This window comes from Pteropus vampyrus, unplaced genomic scaffold (assembly GCF_000151845.1).
Source record: "Pteropus vampyrus isolate Shadow unplaced genomic scaffold, Pvam_2.0 Scaffold134, whole genome shotgun sequence".
Lineage (NCBI taxonomy): Eukaryota > Metazoa > Chordata > Mammalia > Chiroptera > Pteropodidae > Pteropus > Pteropus vampyrus.
This window is the reverse complement of record NW_011888915.1, coordinates 1819843-1845900: the sequence shown is the minus strand read 5'-3', so window position 1 is coordinate 1845900 and position 26058 is coordinate 1819843. Positions and strand designations below refer to the sequence as shown.

At 36.0% G+C, this 26058-nt stretch overlaps 1 protein-coding gene across 10 annotated transcripts in view; it reads left to right on the top strand.

The window, feature by feature from the left end:
* Positions 1-26058, top strand: part of NR3C1 (nuclear receptor subfamily 3 group C member 1) — a 95405-nt gene that overhangs the window by 47626 nt on the left and 21721 nt on the right. For 8 of the 10 annotated variants that reach the window (XM_011367463.2, XM_011367457.2, XM_011367461.2 and 5 more), the window contains exons 3-4: positions 17947-18113; positions 23730-23846. In XM_011367463.2, coding sequence (XP_011365765.1) covers positions 17947-18113; positions 23730-23846 — 284 coding nt within the window. The remainder of the gene's footprint in view (positions 1-17946; positions 18114-23729; positions 23847-26058) is intronic. The other 2 variants (XM_011367465.2, XM_011367464.2) reach the window with 1 other exon arrangement.

The window sequence follows — 26058 nt, the reverse complement described above, 5'->3', positions numbered from 1 at the left end:
TTTTTGAGGGGTTGCATAAAAGCTGCATTTTAGTAGCATAGATTTGATAGAACTATTACCTGCCTGAAAGTATCAATGTCATTTCACCCAACGATATTTCTGTGTCTAGTTTGGCCTAAGGTCCTAGATGGGAATGTGACTGCATATTCTTGATTAAGGGGGGAAATATGGTCTTTTAAGGCTGAAATTCTTAGGTAGCAAAAGTTCATACCTAATTAAGCTCTTGGCAATCTCCAGCTCTGTGTGTGGTGAAGCCCGTGTCTACGCCTTCTAATGTCTATAGCAGATGTTAGAAATGCCTTGTAATCTAAGCAGGGTTTACCAGTGAAGAGAAGGCCTTTAATTCTTTAACGAGAACGATCCTGTAAAAATAATTAGCATAAGAATTGGGGCCTACAAGTATGGCCCTTGCTTAAGGTATAAGTTTTCAGGTGCAGGCTCTTTCTCTTGTTTTTTAATAGACGTAAGGGGGAAATGCCAGTATTAGTTCTAGTTTCAGTTCTTACAAATGGTAATGATAGCAGTTTATTAAATCAGAAAAATTTGAACTTTAGTCTTTATTTTCTTACTATTTTAATAAAAGATGATTAGAATAAATTGCAATAAAGATAACTGCAAAAGATTTTTGTGTATTTATGGATATGTAGATGTTTGGCATTTTCTCTCAAGTATACATTTTATATAGTTACATTTAAGCATCAGAAAAAGAAAGGTGGGGGAACTCGTCATTAAGAAGAGTACGTCCTTCTCTCTAAAGGGACTTCCTTTCCAGTCCTGCTTCTTAAAGCCTCTGTTGTAAATCATAAATCACTGGGCACACATAAGGTCCCCTCTTGTGGCTGCTTTGGTAGCATCAGTAATCAGTTTTCAATAACACTGCAGCATTTATTGTTTCTGCCAAGCAATCTTTAATTATGAAAGACTCTTGATTTTCTCATTCTCCTAATTTTTGTTTTCTGTCCAAATTGAAAAACTGCTTGCTACATTTATAAAAGTAAATAAAATTTTACTAATCATCCTTTTATAAATTAACCTCAAAAAGTCAAGGGAAAACATTTGCAATTTCTCTTTCTGACATTAGTTTTTTATATCTATGTAATTAGCTGTATTTGGAGGGGCATGAAACGTGGATTCTGGCCCCCGTGCTTCACCAAATCCCTACCGAACCTTCAAGAGCTTCAGTTACCGCCTCTCTAAATGGAGACAACAACACTCTGTCTACCTTCCAAGAATATTGGGAAGCTAAGATAAATCACTAATGTGAAAATACTCTGAAAAGGCTAAGTGCTATCAGTGCACACAGGCCAACAGTACGTGGACTGTTGCTACTAACGGTGCGTAAGGGGCGCCCTAGAGTGCTCGCTGCTGCCCAGGGGCGGGGACTCTGGAGCTGGGATGCCCCAAAGAGAAATCTGGTTCCACTAGTAGCTAATTATATGACCTTGGGCAGGTAACCTTGTAATTTGCATTTTCCTTGTCTGTTTGGGGATAATAACAGTACCTACCTCATAGGGTTGTGGTGAAGGTTGAGTAAGGTAAGGAATGTCAAGTGCTAGCACGTTGCTTGGTCCTTAGTACACAGTATTAGCTACTGTTACTGGTTGTCATTAAAATAGTGTTGTCATTCACCTCTGATAGTTCACCATCATGGATCTGAGTGAGAGAATCACAGATGTTAGAACTTGAAGAATCCTGAGAAAATTATCAGGTCCAGCATCCTGCCCCCTGCGAGATAAATGGCTTTATTTGTGAGTCACAGAAGGAGGAACTTAGGAAGCTAAATGAGTTTTTTAAGGTCACCCAGTGAGGTGGTGGTAGGACATAGGACACTCTCCAGTTGCCCACTTCCGGTGGGACTGTCTGCCTCGCTCTAGAATGCTGTGCCATTCTGAATATGGAAACGCACCATGACCATTGTGTTAAGATTTCTATTTTACCACCTTCCTTAGATGCTGTCTTACATTCGCACTTTATGAAATTTAGCCTATGACTTACAGATCATTTTGGATCATTGGTTGAATAGTATTTTAAAATGTTCTTAGTATTTTTGTTGGACTGGTCTGTTGCCTTCACTTTGAGTTTTCCAAAAAAGCTGTACTCTGTACCAAGAGGCCTCTGCACGTCTTCTCTCCCTTGACCTTCCTCTCCTACTTACCTTTCTAGCTCTTAGCTTTGATTCCATTTCCTCCAGGAGGGTGTCCCTGACACCTCTCTCTACCCAAAGGCCTTTCCATACTCTCCCATGGCAGCACGAATCACAGTGTATTATAATTGTCCATTTCCTTATGTGCTGTAGAAGCTTCATGAAAATGGAATCTGTGTCTGTCCTTTTATAATCTTGAGTACATAGTATATTTTCTAGTTCCTGGTTAAGAGCCCAACCATCCTTCCATCCTTCCTTGATAAGGACTTTGTGATTCCATTTCAAAATATTTGGGGGCATCTCCTTCCCTTGGTTTTGCTGATAACATTTGCTCTTACTGCCATGCAGCCTTTTTATAACTTTTCTAACTTCTAAAGTTGATTCTTCAAATGTGTATCCATAGCAAATATGATCCATATGTCATCAAAATGAGAGAAGCAACAGAATGCAGTGAAGAAACTCTTCAGCAATAGGTTTGAGAACCTAGATTTTAGTTATCTCAGAGCCACCACCTTGGTGGCCTCACAGACTTGACCCCAGGTTTGTGTCTGTATCCTTAATGTGGGGATATTAATAGAACCCATTCTCAAAGATGTCGCCAAGATGAAATAACTAAGATAATTCCAACTTTTGGCATAATGCCTGATACAGACTAAGTGAAAGTTAGCAACAATTAATTGGTAGATTAAATTTGGTAAATTAAAAAATTAAACAAGACAACCAAAAGGAAAGAAATTGTTATTCTTAAAATATAGTATGTTCAGAACTTTTTTTTTTTCTGTGAAACACCTGCATGGCACCTTGTTCTTTATACCAGTTTGACTATGGCTGTCCCGGATTCCTGGTGAAGGTCTGAGAGACCAATCTGTCATTCTGAACATGGCGTCAGTGGAACAGCTTATGACTCAACAATCACATCATTCTGAACAAGCATCATGTGGGTGTGAGCCACGACGTGATATGAAGAAAAACATTTTTCCTCTTCCTTTTCTGTTTATTTTTTTTAACTACAAAACTCTGCACGTCAAGCCTGTAGTAGTAACATTTAAGTCAAATTCATAATAAAAATGGAGGGCATTTGTGTATATTATCTGTTGTAAACTCAATAATTCTATATTCAGTCACAATTTATTTGAAATAGGTTTTTTTCTTTCCCAATGGGACTACTTTAATAATAAAAGAATAGTAATTCTCTAAGAACATTTAATAATAGTTTTATATTATTTAATGTCATTTCACTTTCTCCTCTCTGGTTGTAAAACAAAATATAGTAATACCAAAGGATACGATGCCCTGCTCCATTAAGAGTTTGGCAGGTGGAAGACTTGTCTCCTATGTAAGAAAGGCATGTTCTTTAGAGCAGTCGTGAGCAGCGTATACAGATGTCTCCGGACAGACCAATGGTGGGTGTAGTTCTTTCTACTTCGGGCGTTTTTTATTAGGATTCTGGTTGCTGAGTGATTGACTTCTGTTTTTAACTCTTCTTCTCAAACTCACTGTTGTTCTAATGACTTCACTTAAGTAGAACATCTTCTTTTGCTGTAAGCCATCAGAGCATTTAATTTTTAAAAGTACTCAAACGAGAACCTCATAAATTAAAGAATACCTGCAATTCTCAGTTAACACATCCAGCCAAACCTTTGGCAAAAAGAAAGCTTCTTTAAGTTGATTTGCTTTTCTTTTAACATTCCATTACCCGATGGCTGATTCTTTGGAGCAGTGACTTGTTTAATATAGTTCAGGCTTTTGACTAAACCAAATGATATAGGTTATTGCTATTTTGAAACTACAGCAGCTTATAAAACATCTAAAAGATGAGTTTTGTACATGCTCATAGATTGAAGAGTTGTTTCAGTTTCAGTGCAGGAGCTGCCTTCATTATACATATTTAAGGCATGGTACTCAAAAATATTTGATAGATGAAAGCTGCCATCTTTGAAGAAGTTTAGTCTTACCCCAGAAGGCAGAGACAAGGTATAAGGTCTTCTGAGTCTTTGCATTTCCATGTAAATTATAGAGTCAGCTTGTCAGTCTACACATACACACACACTCCCCCGCCTGCTGGGATTACGATTGATATTGCATTGAATTTATAGACCAATTTAGAGAGAACAGACATAACTAACACTGTTTGGCCCTCCATTCGGTGAAGTCTTCTTTAGTCTCTTTAAGCAATGTTTTCTAGTTTTCCCTTAGAATTCTCCCACACCTTTTTACCCCCATCTACTCCTCTGTTTTATATGTGTATGTTTTGCTGCAATTATAAATGACATTAAAATTTTATTTTTTTGTTGCAATATGTAGAAAGGGGGTTGATTTTTAGGAATGGTGCCGTGACCATGATAAATTCATCGAATTAAATTTCTTTTATAAGCCATTATTTCTTCGAATATCTTTCTGCTCCCTTCTGTCTTCTTCTGGAATCTCATTTACATTAGGCCATACATTACAATACTGTCTCTCAGGTCCAAGAGGCACTGTTAACTTTTCTTCAGTCTTTTTTTCCTCTCTGTTCTTCCTGTATGAACTCCATCAATATTGGGTATGTAACAGCTCACTTAATCCTCCTGTTTTGGTAACGTACCTCTATACTCAAATATGACTAAAATCCTCTATTCTAGAGCCTTTCTGCTTTGCTCTTTACAGCAGCGGTCCCCATTCTTTTTGGCACCAGAGACCGGTGCTCCTATGATAATCTAATGCCTGAAGATCTGAGGTGGAGCTGAGCTGGTGATGCTAGAGCTGGGAAGCGGCTGCAAATACAGATGAAGCTTTGCTCACTCACCTCCTGCTGCATGGCCTAGTTCCTATCAGGCCATGGACCAGTACTGGTCTGTGGCCTGGGGGGTTGGGGACTTCTGCTTTACAGAGAAAGGCCTCCAATCTTCTACTTTGATGGTTAGAGCAGAAGAAAGGATAGCTTCTAGTTTCAACAACAGAGATCAAAACAATAGAAATAGAAAATATACCAAAAGAAGGAACTTCCTAAAACCTATCATTTATATGCTCAGAGAAAAAGGAAAATGCTGCATTCATCAGATAAGGTAAAAGAGGAACACTCAGAATAAAACTGAACTCTTAGAAATTAAAATGACGACAGCATAAATGAAAAGCTCAGAAGGACTGCGAGATAAAGGTTAAGGAAATAACTCAGAAATAAGAGCAAAAAGACGAAAAGATGGAAAATAGGAAAGAAATCATCCATGATTGGAGGAAGGGAGGTAATATAAGGATTAAGTTATCTGCTGTTTTTCCTTATTTTGTTTAAAATGTTTTTTAAAAAATTAACTATGAAACAAAGCATACATAAGAATAAACAAAACACATGTATATACAATTTAATGAACAATTTTAAAGCTAGCACTTGTGTCACTACCAACCAGGGTAAGAAAAAGGACGTTGCCAGCACCTGGAGGCCTCCAGCGTGACCTTCTGAGATTATAGTCCCATTGTGCTCCCCCTCCCCAGAGGTAACCACTATCCTGACACCACCATAATTATTTTCTTGTTTTTCTTACTAGCTATACATACATCCTTAAACAATATAGCTTAGTTTGCATGCTTTCCAACTTTAATGAGAATATTGTTTTTCACTCTACATTGTACAATTCATCTGTTATAAATAACTGTAGTTCCTTGCTATATAGAACTGTCTCACTGTTTATATATCCATTTCATTACCGTGAACATTTGAGTAGTTTCTATTTTTGGTTTACTACAAAAAATGCTGTTCTCAGCATTCTTATACATTTTCCTGTACACACTAATTTCTTTTGAGTATATATCGAATGGTGGAGTTGCTGGATCATGGGATATTCTTGTATTCAAGTTTACCAGATAGTGCCAAACTGTCTTCCAAAATGATGTACCATTTAAACTCAGAGCCTTATTAACAAATGTTTAATTTTTGCATCTGGTGGGTTGATAATGGTATTTCATAGTGGTTTTAATTTGCATTTCCTTGATTACTAATGAGGCTGAATAACTTTTCATATACTTATTGACCATTTAGCGATCCTATTTTGTAAACTACCTGTATAAGTTTTTTTGTCTATATCTCTAGTGCATTTTCTGTCCCTTTATAGAAACCCCGAGTTGTCTGAAGTTGTAAATATTCTCAAAATATAAGTGGCTAGGGTGCTTTCCCTTAGATTTTAGTCTAAGTCCTTATCATTTAGTCAGTTCACTGGTGTTTTTAAGGAGCTGTTTTCAAAAATATTTTTTACTCAACATTTTTTACAGGCAAGTTGGCCCCTATAACCTGGCCTGCCATTTCTATATAGAGAACCCTGAAAATGTTCTTAAACAGACTTTCAACTAATTTTGACCCTTACCTTTATCCCCAATTTTTGAACCTTTTAGAAGTTCTGTCACATTAAGTAGGTTGCTTCTTAGCTTTCCCCACTGGGTGACCCAAAAGACCCCAGAATGCCCAGTTCAATATTAAATGTTGCTGATATTATCTCTTTGTGATATAATCAACAAAATATCACTTGTCTTTGTTCTTAGTAAGGTTTATGCCTTTGAAAACGAATGTCATTACTGCCATTTTACTAGGTTCCAGAAGGAGCTGAAATAAAAGCATATGTTAACAGTATCGTCTTCAACCAGAACTATATTTGGCTGATCATTTTATTTTCAAGCTCACATACACTTCAGACAGTAATATGACTGAAAAAAGTATCATGTGAGCAATAATAAAGGCTCTGAACATCATGGGCTGTCCCATCAGATTTGAAATATTTTAAAATTTGACTTAAAATTAAGGCTTTATAGGTATGTCCTCACCAGACTTAAGTGTTTAAATACTTCATATCTAAACATTCTTACAAATTGAGAAGACAAACACCCCAATAGAGAAATAATGCTATGTTCATCAGATCTGTTTTCTGTTAGGAGTGAATGTGGGAGAATGCATGGGCCTGCTTTCCTGGAACAAGGGAGGGTAGGCAGTTTAACAGCATGCGTGAAAAGCCCTAAAACTGTTAACTGCCTTTCCTTGAGCTTCTAGGAATTTGAGTATGTAATCAAAGATGCTTGCAAAGGTTTATGCAGTGGTATTATAATAGTGAAAAAACAAAGAATGAACAATAATGAGAGCTAAGTTACAGCCAAATACTTTGCAACCATCAAAGAATGATGTAATAAAAGATGATCTATTAACACAGGAATTTTTCTCAATGTTAAGTAATAAAGAACAAGTGAACAGTGCCTCTCATATGAAAGGCTGGATACAAAGCAGTCATCTACAGTGTTATTCCCACTGTATTTATATTTTCGTATAAATATATACGAAAAATTTTTTTTGGAAGATTGAGGATATGTATAGAAAAGTGTTTGCTGGTTTTCTCTAACAAAAGTATGATGGCTTTATTTTCTAATTTAAACTTTTTGGTGTTTTTCAAATTTTATATCTAAATAGTTATTATTTTTATCATTTAAAAAGTATCTTCCAACTTAGCTTTATTTGGAAATCACTTTTAATTACATTTAGTCATATATTTCTAAATGAATGTAAAACAATAACCTTGGAGTAGATTATGGATTAGATATGAAGAAATGAACTATGAAAAAATAGTCTGGGCTTTATGGACATAGTAACAAGTCTTCCTTAGTATGGGGATCATGGTTATATTGCATTTTCAATTTAACTTTCCCACAAGAGTAAAAAATGGGGTAATCCCACACATAGACCTGCCTTAGCATGTTAACACTCTATTGTCCGTGATGTTTATTTGTTGATGCTAGCCTGGAGGGAAGCAAATTGCTTCCTATTCCAAATGAAACCCTCAAGCCCACAAACACAGTCAACCAGTCATTTCACCTCCCCACTAAAGTGGCAAGAGAGTGTGAGCCCTCTTTTGTGTGTTTCCCTTAGTCACTGTTTCTCATTCTTTTCAGGTTTAGGGTTTATGATACATTTCCAAAATCACAGAAAATTTTCCTTTATGTTATTTTACTCTTTGGGGGCACTGTAAGAAAAAAAATATTTTTTGTATTCTTGTATGATCCTTCGTAGTTCGTGGTATCCGTTGTAACTTCTCTTTCATTTCTGATTTTATCTGTCTTTTCTCTTTTTCCCTTAGTCTAGTCAGAGATTTGTCAATTTTATCGATTTTTTTAAAGAACCAGCTCTGTGTTACATTATTTTTTTCTAACAGGGATATTCTCAGATACTATTGTACATTCTTTTTTGGGAGGGTGCACATTTCCTCCTCAGGCTAAACTAGGCAGACTTTTGCTAACCACCTCCATTGTAATTTTGAAAGATTCTCTCTTCTTGCTACTCTTAATTCTTACTGCTTGAGTGTTAAGGTCCAGTCTGTGGTTCTTATAGAAAGTGATGGATAAGTAAAAAAACCAAATGAACACTCAGGGTATCCAAATTGTCTTAAAATAAGCCTGGAATAGGTAACCTAGCAGGTAACAGTCTACATTTCGATGTATTGTTTTACTGTTCTAAAAACTTGACAGCTTTCAGTATTAATGTGGGAGAATCATTTATCAACAATGAAACATTTAGTCCAGAGTTGTCATTTAGTCTAAATATTTATGCTACAAATTAATGACTTATCCTTAAAACATCAATTTTGTGATTCATGTTTTGGCAGATGGTAGATATTTGTGTTCTGTTTAAAACAATGGATGAGAATTTTATCAAAGTTATAATTTTGTTTTATTGGTTCCCTCTCTCCCCTGCCCCTCCCACCAAAACCCTGCATTTCTTTGTTGCCGTATTTAACTATGTTGAATGGTGAAGTTTTTTGAAGTGATAGGTTTATTGACAGTAACAAGTCTAAAAAATATTTTCATATTTTAAATTGAGGATTTTATTTTCAGAAGTTTCATTTCTCTCAGACTTTGGAGCTGTGGTTTGACGGGAATATCAGATCTGCACTGGTATTCAGCAGGTTCTGTTTCCTATATGCAGCACTTACTGCTTACATAAGAACTCAATTTTAAAATGCTTTCTAATGGCTGATTATCCACATTCTTATTATTTTAAGGAAGGGATTTGGTATAGTTCAGTAACAATTTTTGTAATACTTTTGTGAAGATAAACTTTGACAGAGCTGTTAAGACAAATTTGAGAGATACATATTGGATTTATTTTTAAATCTGCAAATTACTTTAGAAATAGAATTACTATTGATCATAAATGCTTATCAGTTTCAAAGTTTCCAGATTTCCCGCTGCAACAGCAGTCACTATTCTCAAAAAAAAAAGTGCTGCCTGTGCCCTTGAAATTTTTACATTCTGAAGAATATCCCCAAAACTTTAAAACAAAAATCACGTCATCACTTGCTTTTAAAGTTTCTTTTCCTTCCCCATATGGTTTCTAAAATGTTAGCAGATACCAAATAGAAGAAACAGAAGTTACTTTTTTAATGAATGTTCTAAAATGAACTGCAGTAATCAACACTTACATGAAAAACAAAGATTTTTTTATTGCTAAATTTAGCAAAAGTGAAACTACACGATAGTTTATGTTGCTTATCACTGTTATTTATGAAATTTTATTGAGAAAATGGTTGTTACTGTTGTAGTTGAGATAGAACTGAGTGTTGTTTTTGTTTTTTTATCTTTAAGTATTTCACAGCAGTTACGTTAAAAATTATAGTAAATACTCAAAACTGCAGGATTCAAAAATTTACTTCAAACGAAAGTAAAATGAAGTCAAATACAAACTATCAATTTTACACAATTTTAAAACTACAAACCAAAAATAGACCATAGGTGATGAAGTCTATTTAATCTATAGACATGTGTGACTTAAACCAAAGAGGACTCCAAAAGTCTTAACTGAATGTATAACATAGAAAAGAGGCAGCTACAAGCCTAAATTCAAGCTTATAATGTGATTACAAAGAATTATGACAATGGCATTGAGCTCGGGTATTGCCATTGACACTGCAGATTTCTATGGAATAGCATTGTAACTGAACCCAAAGGGAAGATAACATATTCTCACCCCACTCCCTAAAAATAAAATCCAGTAAAACTACAAATACATTAGAATATTAGAAAAATCAAGTCATGAAAGGACATTTAAAAAAAGTTGACCACAGATGAGATTCAGGCTTAAAAACACAACTCCAGAGTCACCAGTTTCAACCCTAGATATATATAGTGAGATATATATCTTACAAGAAGCACTACGTGTGCCATTGTCTCAAACCCGTTCTTGCCTTCTTTGAAGAAGCCACGTTCATAATTCTGTATGTGCCAAACCACAATTATCCTTGTGTGTTCTTAAGCAGTGAGGAAGCATCAGGGAGACCGAGTTCAGGTCTTCATTCTAGAAGTAACTGTGTAATGAAAAAGGTTCTCATTGTTCTTGCTGCTCACTCTTGGTCTTAGTCTCCACATCCTTGTTACTCGTCAAAACTCATGTCCCCTAACGTAGGCCTGAGCAATCAGAACAGAAACCATGTAGCCTGAGAAAAGGGTGCTATAAGAGTCATCTGTCAGAAACTAAATTACCTAACATAAACACCAGACTGAGGACGGATCCTTCCAAAGAGAAAGACATTGTTTCTTCTGTGAAACATGTTAGATTAGACATGAAGCATAAGTAAGGTGCTCATATTCTCTCTTCGTATAAATAAATAGACTAGTTCAAAGAAGCCTTTTACAGACCCAAATGCATTCTTCTCTACCTCCTACCCCTGTTTCCACCCCGACCCACACCTTGGAAATATGGACAGCTTCTTAGAATTTATGGATTCAAGAACTTAATTTTACAAGTTGAGAAATTAAGCAGAGACGTTAAGTGGCAGGCCTTGGGGTCTCAGATCTGAAAAAGGCCTTTCCTTCACTTATCCTTTACTGAAAACGTCCCTGACCTATCACAGTACAGATTTTGTTGCTCTAACCTCCACCTTAAGATGAGTGAGTATGAACGATGCATAGTTTGGGAGAAAAGTTGTGATATTCACCTAAAATTAAAACCAATAGAAACCTCTCAGCAAATGCAAAGCAAAAAGAATAATCAGTCTTTTTTTGGCTCGCTAAATAAGATCAAATGTGTTCTTTTAAAACCATTCAATGGAAATATTGTAAAAGCCTTCCCCCAGAGTATTTTTCTGTTTGCTTTGGAAACTATTCCATAGCTTATTATCAAACACATCAGTAATCCTTTAGCTAATTCAGGGATAAGTGGGCAGTCAGAAAATATCAGCTGGTGTATGCAGCTGAGTATTTACATTTTTCCTAATGAACAAAGATAAGAGAAGTGCAGGTGACTTTAATGTGTAAAAACCACCATTTAGGGCTAGCACTAGAGGGGAAAATAAAAGTAAGTTACTAACAGGCTAATCACCAGTCCTGTATAAGCAGTCCCTGGTATTAGCCCCGTTTTGAATCTCTTTTTGGACTTGTCTTGAATCAGTGAATATTTAAGGCTGCATCAGTAGGGCAGTTTGAAAATGTTTCTGGTCCTTGTTGAATTTTTTTCTCTACTTTGTCACTTTTTTCTCTACTTTGTTGCAAGGGTTTCTTGACCTCAGCACTACTAACAAGCTTAGTAAGTCTGTCGTGGGGGACTGTCTTCTCACTAGGTGCCAGTAGCGTTTCCCCAGTTGTGACAACCAAAAATGTCTCCAGTCAATGCCAGTTGTCCCGAGGAGCAAAACTGCTCCCAGTTGAGAACCGTCATTTTATGGTATTAGAAGAAAAACTGGTAAGCCAATGAGAATATACCTAATTGCATTTGTAGTTGGTAAAAATTAATCCAATTGTAGCAACTTTCCAGAATTTTTCCCCATGTTAATTAATACTTGCTCTCTGAGGTGATAATATCCTTTTTGCCTTTTTTTTTTCCAAATAGATTTCTTATATTTCATTGAAAAATTGTTGATTTAAATTTACTTAAATTGAAAGCTAAGCCAGCCACGCCAGTGGGGTTTGTCAAAGTTTATCATCTCTGTTCTTTTCTCTTGGAGGAAAGCCTCTAATTTAGTAAGCAATACTGTATATTTACAATACTGTACCATTACAGGTACATTACAGTCCCCATTTAGAAATAGGGCAGTTGAGATTTAGAGAGATTAAAAGGTCACCAGGCTACTGCATTGCAGTTAGGTAATAAATTCTAGCCTGTCTTGGACTCCTTACTATTCTCTGCAACAGTATTTGCAATTATCAAAATGTGGTCTCTGGACTTCAGAGTCCCCAGGGTCCTTTCAGAACTATTTTCATGATAATACATAGTAGTCTTTGCCTCTTTCACTGCATTGATATTTGCACTGACTGTACAAAAACAATAATGAGTAAAATTGCTGGCATCTTAGGATACAGTAGTCACTGTATTGACTGCCACGCACTCATGGTTAAAAAAGAAAGCCAGTTCCTCTTAAAAATATCCTTCAGGAAGCAAAATATTATTAAATCTGTTAAATCTCCGCCCTCACATGTATGTCTTTTTAATATCTATCCATGTAACAAAATGGGGAGATGCATAAAGCACTTAGTGCTGCATACAGCATTTGATGGCTGTCCAAAAGAAAAGCACATGGAAGGTTGTGAGCTGAACAAGCCACTTTTTTCATGATATACCATGGATAAACTATGATTTTCAGCCATGGGTATTAGGCCTGTTTTCTCAAAAATGACTGAAATGAGTTTAACATCTGCAGGAAGACAACTGACAGTTCTTGTTGCCACTTGATAAAAACTGGAGATTTCAAACAAAATTTAGACCTTGGCAAAACATAACTGCTACTATGAGTTTAACTAATGTGACTCCTTTATATTGTATAATGAAGTGTGTCAACACGTGGAAAGTCTGCATGACTCAGGCAACCAATATTTTCCAAGTGACTAACGCATGATAGTACAGAATCATGTTTTACAAAACTAAATTGCTGAATTTTGGAGTATCAAAAAAGTAGCTACAGTTACCTGAAGGTGAGCATCTGGGGGGCCATCAGCCTTTCCCTGGCTCACAGGCAAGGCTATTTATAGCACTTCTCTTCCCCTGAGATACTCCAAAAGGGAAAGAGGAATTGAGGGAGGGAGAAAAAAGTTTTGTGGGGGTGGGGGTGAGGAGAGAAGTATGGTTTGATGATCACCATGTGTGTTTCAGTACTTTATACAAACCTGATATCATTTCATCCACACAAAAATTCCTAAAATGGTACTAGTAAGGAAACAGACTCAGGCTAAGTCAGCTAGCCACTGTCTCACAGTTGTTATATAGCTCAGGAGCAAGGATTTGAAATCAGATTTCTATGTGTATATAGAGCTGATTCTCTTCCTAGTAGTACTATGTCATAACAGGCAGCTAAAAACTACTCTGCTACTCCTACTTAGATCAAAGTTTCCAGGTTCATTACCATTTCAGTAATGCAGTTCATGCATGACATAACTTCCTTATAAGATATGACCTGTATCTTCACAGTGCCTGGCAGTATGTGCTGAATGAAAGGGTGTAATTTGCCTGCACATTTTACATGCTTCTCAAGGTATGCGGTTAACTTTTATAATCCATCTATGACTGTCCATCTACGAGCCGTCTTTCATCAGTTGTTTTGCAACAGAATTAAATAGAAAAACTTAACTTTATACATGTTTCTTTTCTCTCATAAACTCAATACCCTCAGGAATAACTTGGTGTCCAGCACTCTCCATTCTCAATGGGAAAGAGTGTTCAAGTATTCACCTGGAACAAGGCATTTTGTTCCTGTGACTGACTCTTCACTTAAAAGAAAGCGTCCTGGAGTAGTCAGTTCATAACAGAACCTCAGCATCTTCAGAATGTTTGGCACAGCCACAAACACACTGAACAAAGACCAGGACATTTTAGCTTTTTCATGCAAAGGGGGTGCAACACACACTCTTATTATGGTGTGCTTTCTAGTTCTTTCTGCCATGTATCCTTGTTAAAAGATGGTGATTCCATATGGTTTTCCTTTGCATTTTAACCATTTTTGTCATACCATAGCCCTTCTAGCAATATCAGTGTCACATTTGCAATTGAATACCATTTTACATTCATCCATCTCTCCCAATGGTGTTCATTATAGACCATCATAGTCTTCATATTTGTGTGACAAAAACTGATTTTTTCCACTGATGTCCGTGGTACACTTGGCAGTTTTCCATGTACTCAGCTCTTATCTGATGTAGCCCAGAATGACTGCCTGAAGGGATGCCAAAGTCCTGACCTAAGTTCCAGATTCTTAGCTGCAGTTCTATCAATCCATTTGTTCATTTAGTTTTTTTTAGATTAATTTATTTTTTTATGGTGACATTGGTTACCGAAATCCAATAAGTTTCAGCTGTACACTTTAATAGCTGATAAGGCATATATATAAATATATATATATATATTTACACTGTTTTTATATATATATATTTACACTGTGTTTTTACCTCCCATAGTTAGATTTCTGTCACCACATTTGACCCCCTTCACCCCATCTACCTTCTCCCTCCCTCCTCCCCCGCCCCTTCCCTCTGGTAACCACTAGTCTATTGTCCATGTCCATGAGTCTGTCCTGTTTATTTGTTGCTTTTAGGTTTAAATACCACATATAAGTGATATCATGCGATTTTCAACTTTTTCTTTCTGGCTTTTTCGCTTAGCATGATTATCTCAAGGTCCATCCATGTTGTCACAAATGGCAGTATTTCATCTCTTCTTATGGCTGAGTAATATTCCATTCTTCACAAGAACACTACTAGAAACAATAAGCAAATACAGTAAAGTTTCTGGATACAAAATCAATGTTCAAAAATCCGTAGCGTTCCTATACTCTAATAATGAAGTATCAGAAAAAGAAGTGGAAAAATTCTCTTTGCAATTGCAACAAAAAGAATAAAAAACCTAGAAATAAATCTAACAAAACATGTGAAGAACCTATATAATGAAAACTATGAGACTCTGTTAAAAGAAGTTGTTCATTTAGCTTTAACTTTCCCTTTTATCATCTGTAGCTCACAGCTGAGTGGCTTGAACATGTTTTGCAGATACTCCATAAGTTTGAATTTGGGAATACTCTTCTAGGTTTTAGACAATACTACTTTCTACTTATAAAATGCTTTTTAAAAATAAAATCTCCAGTTTTCCTGAAAGAGAAGAGAATGAACATTTATCAAGTACCAGCTAGATGCAGGAACTATGTGCTTGACTTCCTTCGTGTTCTTTCGTTCTCACAAAACACACACAGATGATGTCCTTCCCAGTTTACTCATGAGGCGACTGAGGCTCAAAGTAGTGGATACCCACCCAAGTCACAGCACACAGCCTTTAAGTGGTAGAGCTGAGATCTGAAACATGTCAGTTCGACCAGATAGGCTGATCAACCTCCTACTACTGTGTGACCTCATCCAGAGGAGATGATGTCCTTTTCACAGGGTTGTTGAAGATGGATGAGATTCTGTTCAAAGTGTTAAAACTATCAAGTACTACAAAGTACTTTTTAAAGTTTTTTAAATACATGTATGTATATATAAGTACGTGTATATAATTTTATTTTTATCTAAAATTGGTTGAGAATTAACATCTCAAATCTTTAAATACTGCGCTTATTTTCCACAAACTAAATACCCAAACAACTGGTTGGTCCCTAAAAATAGATGTCAGATGACAGAGATTGGCTGAGCAGGAATAGGAGCATCTTCAGAACAGAAGCCAAGGAAGTGTTTGCTTCCCTAACACACTGCTCTGTTCACTCACTCCAAGACCTTCCTACTTCTCTGTAAAACTCTGGCCCAGAGCAGCTTCTCTACATTCGTCACAAGTTTCCATTAATCAAGGGTGGCTCGTGCCAGACCGACAGCAAAGTCATTTCAGGTTATCCTCTTTCACTGTAGGCTTTCCATAAGTGCGCAGTCCACTCTGCCAAATCTAGCAGGGAATCAATGCCTTGTGATACGGAAGCTTCCAGAAATTCTTGACAGTGTTCAGAGAACAATGCAAAACCCCGGGGCCTGTTCCCAGAATTGGGGTGGTGGGGACACTGTCCTGGTTGACTAGGTCTCTTAGACAAACAAGAGTTGGCCAGGTGCAGTGAGCCTCATTTGAGGACAGAATTTAGGGGGAGCTTTTGGATTAATTGGCCTAATTACCTAAAGTGACTTTTATAAAACAAATTGTCATTCTACAATTACCTTTTAACTTTCATTTCTAAAAGAGAACTACAACAAAGATATTACTTACTAATTTCTAACCATGTTGCTAACCAAAACGATTTTTTAAGTTAGTTCGCTCTGTGAATTACTTTGAGCATACTCGTGATTGAGATTTAGGACAGTAAGTCTTAACATTGTCGACGGGTTCTCGATGGGTTCTGCAACTAAGTGAAATGATGTATAATGAAACAACACTGAACAGAACAGTATTTGAGCTGCTGGACTGTTACTGGCCGTAATTATAAAGGAGGACAAAGACAACTAAAACCCAATATCAGTTTATTTCCAAATGCCATCTCTTTTAGAGAATAGGCAAATTAAGAAAATTTTAAAGAAAAGTAATGGTATGTTTATGAACTTTCTTATAGAGGTGATAAACAACACATTTAAATATGTATAGGTCCAAAATCAACAGATTGCTACCATCCATATTTTTGAAGAACATATAACAAGAGGAAGAATGGATAGTCTCTAGAAACTCTTTGTAGAGACTCTTTTTAGTTACTCAAACTCTTTGGAGTTATACAATGCAGTTTTGTTTCTAAAGTTAGCATGTAAGATGAAAATTCCTTAAGATGCACTGGAGAGCACTGTATCATCTCTAATGAAATATTTCATAGTTAATTTTTTCTCAAGCATTAAAAGGATCACTATTTTGTTAGTTTATAAAAATATATCTATTTATAAGCAAATGTGGTAAAATATTAAGAACTGGTTGAGTATACATAAAGGGTATAGGTACCATTGTTCAATTCTTTCAAGTTTTCTGAGAATTTGAAAATTTTCAAAACAAATTAGGAAAAGAATGTTTACCTTTAAACACCAGTAAACACTATACCTGTGCTCCTAGTGGTGAAAAATCTACAAAACAAAAAACAAGACCTAGTAAGAGAAGTGGTTCCCATCTTCCATTATTTTCTCCAGGGCATATTTCTTCATTGGGTGGGGAGGGCAGAAAGAGCCTTACCATTAAAAAGCTTGGTGCTTTTTTTCCAGTCTTACTACAAACCAAACAAGGTTATAGAAAGGAATGTTTCTTTTCTAAGCCATAAGAAACTGTGGTTTCAGTTGGCAACACTGGGAATGAGAGATCTAGACCAAACTAATATTGTGAAAGTTGACTGTAGTAGAGGACATGAGAATTAATTAAGACTGAACTTGAAAGATGCCTGTGCAGGATCTTAAAATTAGGGGAAAAAATGGTATCCTAAGTTTAAAGGGGTAGGAAGGATCTTTTGGGGGTGACAGATATTATACTCTCTCTTGATCATGGTGATAGGTACACAACTATTTAATAAAACTCATCAGTTGTACACTTATAAATAGTGAATGTTATTATATGTAAATGATACCTTAATAAAGGTGATTATAACTATAAACAAATCCTAAGCAACTAAAATTTTGAATTTCTCAATGAAATACAATTTCACCATTCTTTTTAGGGGATAATTAGAAATAACTTCACTCCTAATTTTTTTTTTTTTTTAAAGAAGAAAACATCATTTGAACATATTTGGGTAGATAAGATATTTTAATGCTTGCTAATACTTGAAGTCAGAGCATGGGAACGTGCTCACTGTGGAGTAAGAAGGTGAGAGAACTGTATTTTGATGTTCCTTTGATGGTAGTGACAGTCAAATCACAACACTGCTTTCTTCCTCCTTTAGCCCTGGAATGAGACCAGATGTAAGCTCTCCTCCATCCAGCTCCTCAGCAGCAGCGGGACCACCTCCCAAACTCTGCCTTGTGTGCTCTGATGAAGCTTCAGGATGTCATTATGGGGTCTTGACTTGTGGAAGCTGTAAAGTCTTCTTCAAAAGAGCAGTGGAAGGTAGTGTGTGTTTTGAAGAGTTTTATTTTTTCTCTATTTGGTTCTTATTTCTCAAAGTGGGTTTTCAAATTTCTATTATAGACAAAACCCAACAGGCTAGAAAACAGTAAAGTGGGGAGAGGAGGATGGCTCCTAGGTCCTTCAGGGGGAAAGATACTTTAAAAAGCAACATAAGCAGAACTAGAATAACAGAAGTATAAACTGAAGGGAGGGAGCTTGGTCAGAGAACAGAAGGTAACTGTAAAAAAGTTGTATCCTGTGATATGATGGTGTTAGATTTGGGCAGTAACATAAACATAATGCTCATTGTATTAGAATCATAGGCTTTAATTCCCATAAATTAGTTGGTTTTAAAGCCACCAACTATTCTAGCCTGTCAAAAATGCAGTGAGAACTGGGGAGGAGGGGGATGGTATTATATTTTCTTCCTGCTGAGCCAGGGCACTGTGCTAAGTGATATAAATACAACATAAGACCTGATCCCTGCCCTGTGGGAGGTCACAGGCTACTTGAAGTAAAAAGTGAGTTAATTACAAGGTACAGAGATTATAATACAGAGGAGCATGTGATTAACTGCCCGAGGTCAGGAAAGAAGGTATTTTAGAGAGGGTGATTTCACTGTATGACTATTATATTAATATAAACTTTACCCTTGTTATGGATTCAACTGGCTGACAAGGACAAATAGCATCAACTCTTTAAAAAACGAGATTCCTTCCATAGCAAATTATTATTAGAAATCACTAAAATTTTCTAATATTACCAGTTAATCCTCTTGGTAAAGCTGTTTGAAGGCAGTGTAGCCTCAGTAGATTACCTAAAAATTACTCTAATTATATTAATTTTAAAAGAAATATGATCATTTACTCATTCATAGTATGATTATTATTATTTGGCTAGAGTTGTATTTACATATCCTTAAGAGTTAGATGAGTCACTTTCTTTTGTTTGGATTACTTCTTTCACTCATTAGCAAACTGTATGATTACTCATGTCACCCCACATGGAGCAAGCACAAGGATGTAGGTTTTGACCAGTTTAGGAACTCCCAACTTTGGAGTCCACTCATAAGTAAGCCCACTCCTGCTTAGTGCAATGCCTCTGTTATTATTGCAGATCCAAGAGAAGGAAGCCTCTTCAGTCTACTTCACTTTCTTAATTAGTTATTTCCATGATATAAATGCAGTGGTAAAAGTAACACAGTATTGCTGTACATAACAAATAATACTGACAAATTGACTTCTTGAAAGTGAAATTCAGAATGACAGTGAAGCCTTAAAAGAAATGAGTATTTAAAAATATTTTTTCATTCTTCCTCCATTTTAACTAAAATTATTCTTTAAAACAGGGTTACAAATTCAAATGCTACAGAGACCAAGTATGTCATTCTGGCCAAATATAATACAGCTGGGGGAGGGAGCACATGCATGTTCTATCTAAAAGCGTCCAAATACATCTTACTAAGTGAAACATACTTCCCAAATAAAACACCACTGCAGGCTATATGACCTCTGATCTTAATCTCTGCTTTAAAATTAAATTCTTATACTTGTTTTTAGGTCAAATTTCATTGAATATTAGCTAGGCTATTTCAAAATGTTTGTCATTTAAGTATTTTAGTTAAGTATGATGGCTAAATTACAGGATTAACAGGGAAAGCTTGATATGTGGACTGTGTTAAGTAAATCCTTTACTTGGATTTTAATGTTCTCCAAGGTCTCTTCTAGCTCTAAAATTCCGTAATCCTTTGATAACCAATCTAGACATGATGGAAATATGTTTTAAAGCCCAGATACATATTTTGGAACAATATCAATAACAAAGATGTAATTTGTATAATTTACATTACTCTTAGCAGCCCATTTTTAACACTTGCTAGAAATTATAGGTTATCTCAAAATTGGCATAGTATAATAAATACCCAAACATATATTTTTAGGAAATTTGCACAAGTTTTATTTATTATCCATTCAACCTAGAACAAGGATAGATATTTTGGATTTTTTCATTTGCTATTCTAGGAGTTGCTTTTCTGCGTACAGAAAAAATAGCTCCATTTCTTTCGATGTATAGTAAGTGGTTCAGTGGGTTTTTTTTCCCCCGAGTCCCTTCACTTGTGTTCCCTTTGTACAAAAGTACAAAAAAGCACACCAACTTTTGTTGGTGGGTCATGGTAGAGGTAGGCATCAGCTACCCTTAATTTACCATGTACCAAATACTATGTTTTATGTATGTCACACTATTTAACAGCTCTGTGAGCCCTGAGATGCTATTATGATCCATATCTGATAGACTAGGAAACTGAGGCTCAGAGAAATTAGGAAGGAGAACTAGGATTGAAACACAGCTGTCTCCAAACAGGCTCTTAACCTCAATGTCACACTAACTCTGAGAGGTGTATGAAAAAATTTTGTCACCTGGCAACTTATAATCTAGTTAGATACAGATGAAAGTTATTGCAAGGGAATTGTTTAATACCTAGCATTTACTGAGTGCTTACAATATGCTAGGCACTACTGTAAGAATCTTCTACACAATTGCCTTTAACCCCTGCAGAAGCCCAGTCGGATAGTTGCTAATTTTCCAGCTTTACAAATGGGGAAGCAGAGGCTCAGAAAAGTTAACAAACATTACTGAGATCATACAGCTAAGAAATAAAGCTGTGATTCAGATCAAGGGCTTCCTGGCACCTTACCAGTGCACTTTCCACTACACCACACAGTTTCTGAGAGCCGATAAGCTCAAGCTGACAGTCAGTTCACATTTAAAAGTTGGATACATTAAATAGGGTTACAAACTGCAAAAAAGCCTAGAATATGCCCTTTGCTGTGTCACTCATTTCCTGTACCACTTCCATGATCAGGTAGGTATGCATCACTGTCCTCTTACTTAATTAACATTTTTCTTGGATCGCTCTCTTTTAAAGATTTAAAAAAAAAACTTTACTGTCCTTACTGTATTAATTATCTATTGTAATATAACAAATTACCCCCAAAGTTAATGGATTAAACCAAGAAGCAATTATTAAGTCATGCATTTTCTGAGAGTCAGGAATTTGGGAGCAGCTTCTTAGCTGCATCGTCCTGGGACTCCCATGAGGTTACAGTCAGACTGTCAGTGGGGGCTGCAATCATCTGAAAGTTCACCCTATTCACACTGCTTTCGGCAGGAAGCTTCATTTCCTCACTACGTGGGCCTCCTCTAGGGCTGCTGTCAGTTGGCATCCCTCAAAACAAATGATCCACAAGAGAGAGTGTGTCCAATATGCAAACTTTATAACTTAATCTCAGATGTGACGTACTGTCACTTCTGTGTTATTTCATTGTCCACACAGACCAATCCTGGTATAGTATGGGAGGGACTACACAGAGACCCTTGGAGGCCATTGTGGAGGCTGACTACCACACCTACCATAAATAGAAATCAGAATCATCTGCCAAAAATAGATTTTAACCACAAAAATAAATACAATGCAAACAAAACAATGTTAAATTCCAGCTAGCTTGAAAGCTTTTCTTTTGATATCTACTCTCTGTGAGTTAGGGAATTTACCAAGTGATGTGAGACACAGACACTCTAAACTAAGATGTCTCATTGTCTTATCAAAACATTTGACAGGGAATGACTATTAGTGGTTCATGTCCATGCCTTATAAAATAGTGACTATTTGAAACTACTTGTTTTATAGCCAAGACATAGACAGACTTGCCCAACTTCATACTAATAACCAGATAGGAATAATTTTAACTTAAAGATACAATGCCCCCTGATCCTATAGTTCACATTCTTAGATGTGCTTGAGACATATCTGGGATAAAGAAATCATTATTAGCATAATATGCACATTCTGATTTTGGTTGGATATAATTAAACATTTTCTTTTCAGCCAGTGAGTAATTTTTTCAGTTTTCTCTTCCAGTAACTGCAGGACAGTGGTTTGGCGGTATTGTTATGGAATAGAACTTCTTTATAACTGCTTCAACTATTGATACAGCTATTGTTTCTTTAAAAGAGGATAGAATTATTGGTTTGGTGCTTGCATTTCATGTTCAAGTACAGCAGCTAGGAAACTTACACAACACAGAAAGGAATCGAAACAGCTGGTACAAACATTTGGCACTGGAAAGCAGCTCTGGAACAAAGCTGAACTGTAGGCCCTTAGTCAACTCTGTGGCCTATTTCTCACAAAGAATTGAACCTGATACAGTTAATTACCTACCCAAAACTAACGCTTAAAGACTGTTGTCATTTATCATATTAGGACGAAGTAAATATAGTATGTTTTCATCCAAGGCAAGTCTTAGGTTGTCCTAAGTATAAAGGATCTGGCCCCAAACATCAGAACCAGGTATATTCAACCTAGCGAATTTTTTTCTTTTGAGTATGATTTATTTTTGAGCAGAGAAATAGCTTGCAGTCCAATGAAGACTGTAGCCTGCAGTATAAGGCGCATGGGCTCTGAGTTATCTAGAGTAGCAGTGCCCAACCTTTTTGGCATCAGGGAGCGATGCTCTTATGAGAATCTAATGCCTGATGACCTGAGGTGGAGCTGAGGCTGTGATGCTAAGTGCTGGGGAGCAACTGCAAATATAGATGAAGCTTCGCTCACTTGCCTGCCGCTCATCTCCTGCTGTACTACCCCGTCCCTAACAGGTTAGGGATCCCTCATCTAGTGTATTTAGGTGTGCTGGTCTCATGTAGGAGAGTCCTTTCAGTTTTTGCCAAGCCAACATATCCTCCAATAGTTTTCTTCAACACTCAATAACAGATTAAAAGAAAACGACAAGAATGTGCATATGGGAATGGTGGGAGACTTTCAGTCTTTTCCTTTTAAATTTTCCTTGAAATTTTTTGCCAAGTGAAAACTGTACTTCTGCCTCTAACACATTATTTAATAACTGCGTACCAGAAGACTTTAGACAGTAGTGGTCTTTAAATTAGTATTTGGGGGTCAATGGTGAATTCAAACATTCTTATATTCTAAAAGTATATGAAATAATTAACAAACTTCTGTATTTACCTATCGCTTCATTTAAAATTGGGAAGGGAGCATATTTTATTGCATGTGGTGGCATAATGTTGAATGAAAGTCATTTTCCCTTTGGGACTCTCAGTATTTTTAAGACAGTTTCCTTAGTCCTGCTTAGCATTAGGTCAGAAGTCATAATAAAATGGTGATTACAGACATCTTCTGTAACTGTTAAAAGAAACTTTTTAAAGCACAGTTTACCAAGGAAGAGGTTATTCTCCGTGGGTAGTAAGTGGAAAGGGGCAAGAAGAGGGCTTTTAAGGTCCTGTTCTGCTTCTTGATCTGAGCGCTGTTACGTAGAAGTGCTCATGAAAATTTATTAGGTGGTACACTTATGGTTTCTGCAGTTTTCTATATTCTTCCATAAAGTGTTTTTTTAATGACTTATGTTTAATTTGTTGAACAGAATAAGAGACCTTTTTTAGTTGAACTTTCAACTTTGTAATGGCAATGTAAACACGTACACTGTACCTTCCTTAATCAATGCCTTGACTATGATCCACCTAAAACAAAAACAGAAAGAGTCGTGCCAGAAAAATATCCTTTAAAAGACAGGTGAAATTTTAACAGTGCCTTTATTTTCCATATAGGACAGCACAATTATCTTTGTGCTGGAAGAAATGATTGTATCATTGACAAAATTAGAAGAAAAAACTGCCCAGCATGCCGTTATCGAAAATGTCTTCAAGCTGGAATGAACCTGGAAGGTAATGTAACTACGTGAATTGTCTCTGCATAGTATAAGAATTTATCATTTTACTTTTTAAAATAGGTGATGTAATAATTTATTTAAGCATAATAATATAAAGTAGGAATAATATAAAGCAATATTATTATTATAAGCAATATTATTATGAGCAATAATAGAGAGTAGGAATCTTTAATGAATATTTCATTATTCACCAGCTCTTATTACAGAATTCAGTACAGCCAGACTTTATACTAAGAAGGAAATTATATAATAATGAAACTTACAGAACTTGAAGCAGTGTTACTTTTATAGATCTGCGGGGCAGGCGGGGGAACTCTTCAGGGTGGCACTGGGTGCGTTTTATGTTTTTCAAGTAAAAAAAACTGAAACTAGCAAGGAGGCTTATGACATTATCAGATTTCATACCTATAATTTAAAAGTCAGCTTTAAAATATTAAGATCTTTACTTTTATTAAGAAAGAAGTGGAGCTGCCACAGACTCCTGAACACTTCTGTAGAGATCACATATTGACTGCTCATCTACTATATGTGCCAAGGAGTGAGGAACTTTATATAGAGTAAAGATCTCATTAACTAAATTGTTTAAAACACAGATTGCTTAACTAATTCAGTTAAAAATCCTTGCCAAAGTTATATGAAAACACATTAGTACACTTTCTTGCTTTAGTCAGTGTGACACAATTGGGCATTCTTTTTGAGCTTTATTCAGAAGCATCAGTTCCCTCATTTAGGATTATGGATAGTTTAAAGAAATTGGTTACTGAGTCACAGAAGATTTTTTAAAGTCCTTTACCTTGTCATTATCCTTCTCTGTTCTAATGTGGAGTATAGGAACACATTTTATACAATTTAAAGTTATGGTTATTTGAGGTTTTTACAGTACTCCTTCAGTATACTGATTTGGGCCATGCATGTTCTTTTACTGTGTCAACAAGCACATTCCATGATTTTGAGACCTGGCTGTCAGTGAGACATCTTTGTTGTTTGAAGGGTGTATGGGAGCTCTTCCTTTTTCTAAACTTTATTGCTCCTCTGTAGGAGCAATAAAGTCTAAATTCAAAATATTCTAAAACTCTATCCCCTACCAGTGAGGTACTGACAGCTCTTATAATAGCACTTAATGTGTGCCAGAAACTTTTCTAAGCATTTTACATATTTTACTAGATTCAGTTCTCAACCTCCCTGGGAGGTAGGTACTAATATTATCTTGATTTTACCCAAGAAGAAACTAAGGCCCAGGGAATAACTTGCACAGATACCTGAAATTCAGCCATGTTGGTTTCAGATTCATGTTCTTTACACCATACCTTGTCTCCAGGTGACCATGGTGAAATAAATTAGATCTATCATGACCCTGTTTCTGTTTTGAAATGTTAACTAAAAATTCTTAAAACTTCTTAGGACCACATTCAGCACAGTAAGAAATGGGACCATTCTACTTAATGTAAACAACGGGCTTTTTTTCCCCCTTTCTAACACCAGATACAGTTCCTGACCATAATACCTATCATCCACAACCTATTTATTTTTGTCATTTTAGGGACAGAGAATCTAATAATTATTTTAAAATATGATCACCTTTTCCTTTAGCAAAATGGCTTATATCTTTGAAAACTAAGCCAGGCGCATTTCTTGCCCTTCCTTGGAGCTCTGAATACATTCTCTTTAAGAATACTATGCAGTACACATACTAAAAAAGTATAATTCTTATTTGTCACTAAAACAGATAAAGAGTATGTCTACGTTTATTAGAAGTCTACAGCATCCATGTTGTAATTTGATTACGTTGTTCCATACTAAGTCAAAGTTGGCTTTAGTTTATTGTTGATACATATATATAGGAAAATGGATTTGTAAAATTTAGATTTATAGAATCATCAATATAATCTCTTATAAAAGAGAAATTACCCACTGATAATTCATGTGGAGAAATGTAAAGTTTTTTTATTTTTCCAAATGTTTTTAGGCCCAAGTAATACCCATCGTTACAGGTTTAAAAAAAAAAAAAAAGATGGTAAAAAAAGGTAGATTTTTCTGCTGTTAGAACTATCTTTAGCATGTGATCTGCTATATCATCTTCCCATCTTGATGTGAAGGGTACCTTGTGCAGTGTATATAAATAGTATAGCTCTATTTCACTATATATATTACCGTAATTTAGATTAACCCTGAGCCACAGTTTCCGGTCTGGTATCACAAGCTTAGAT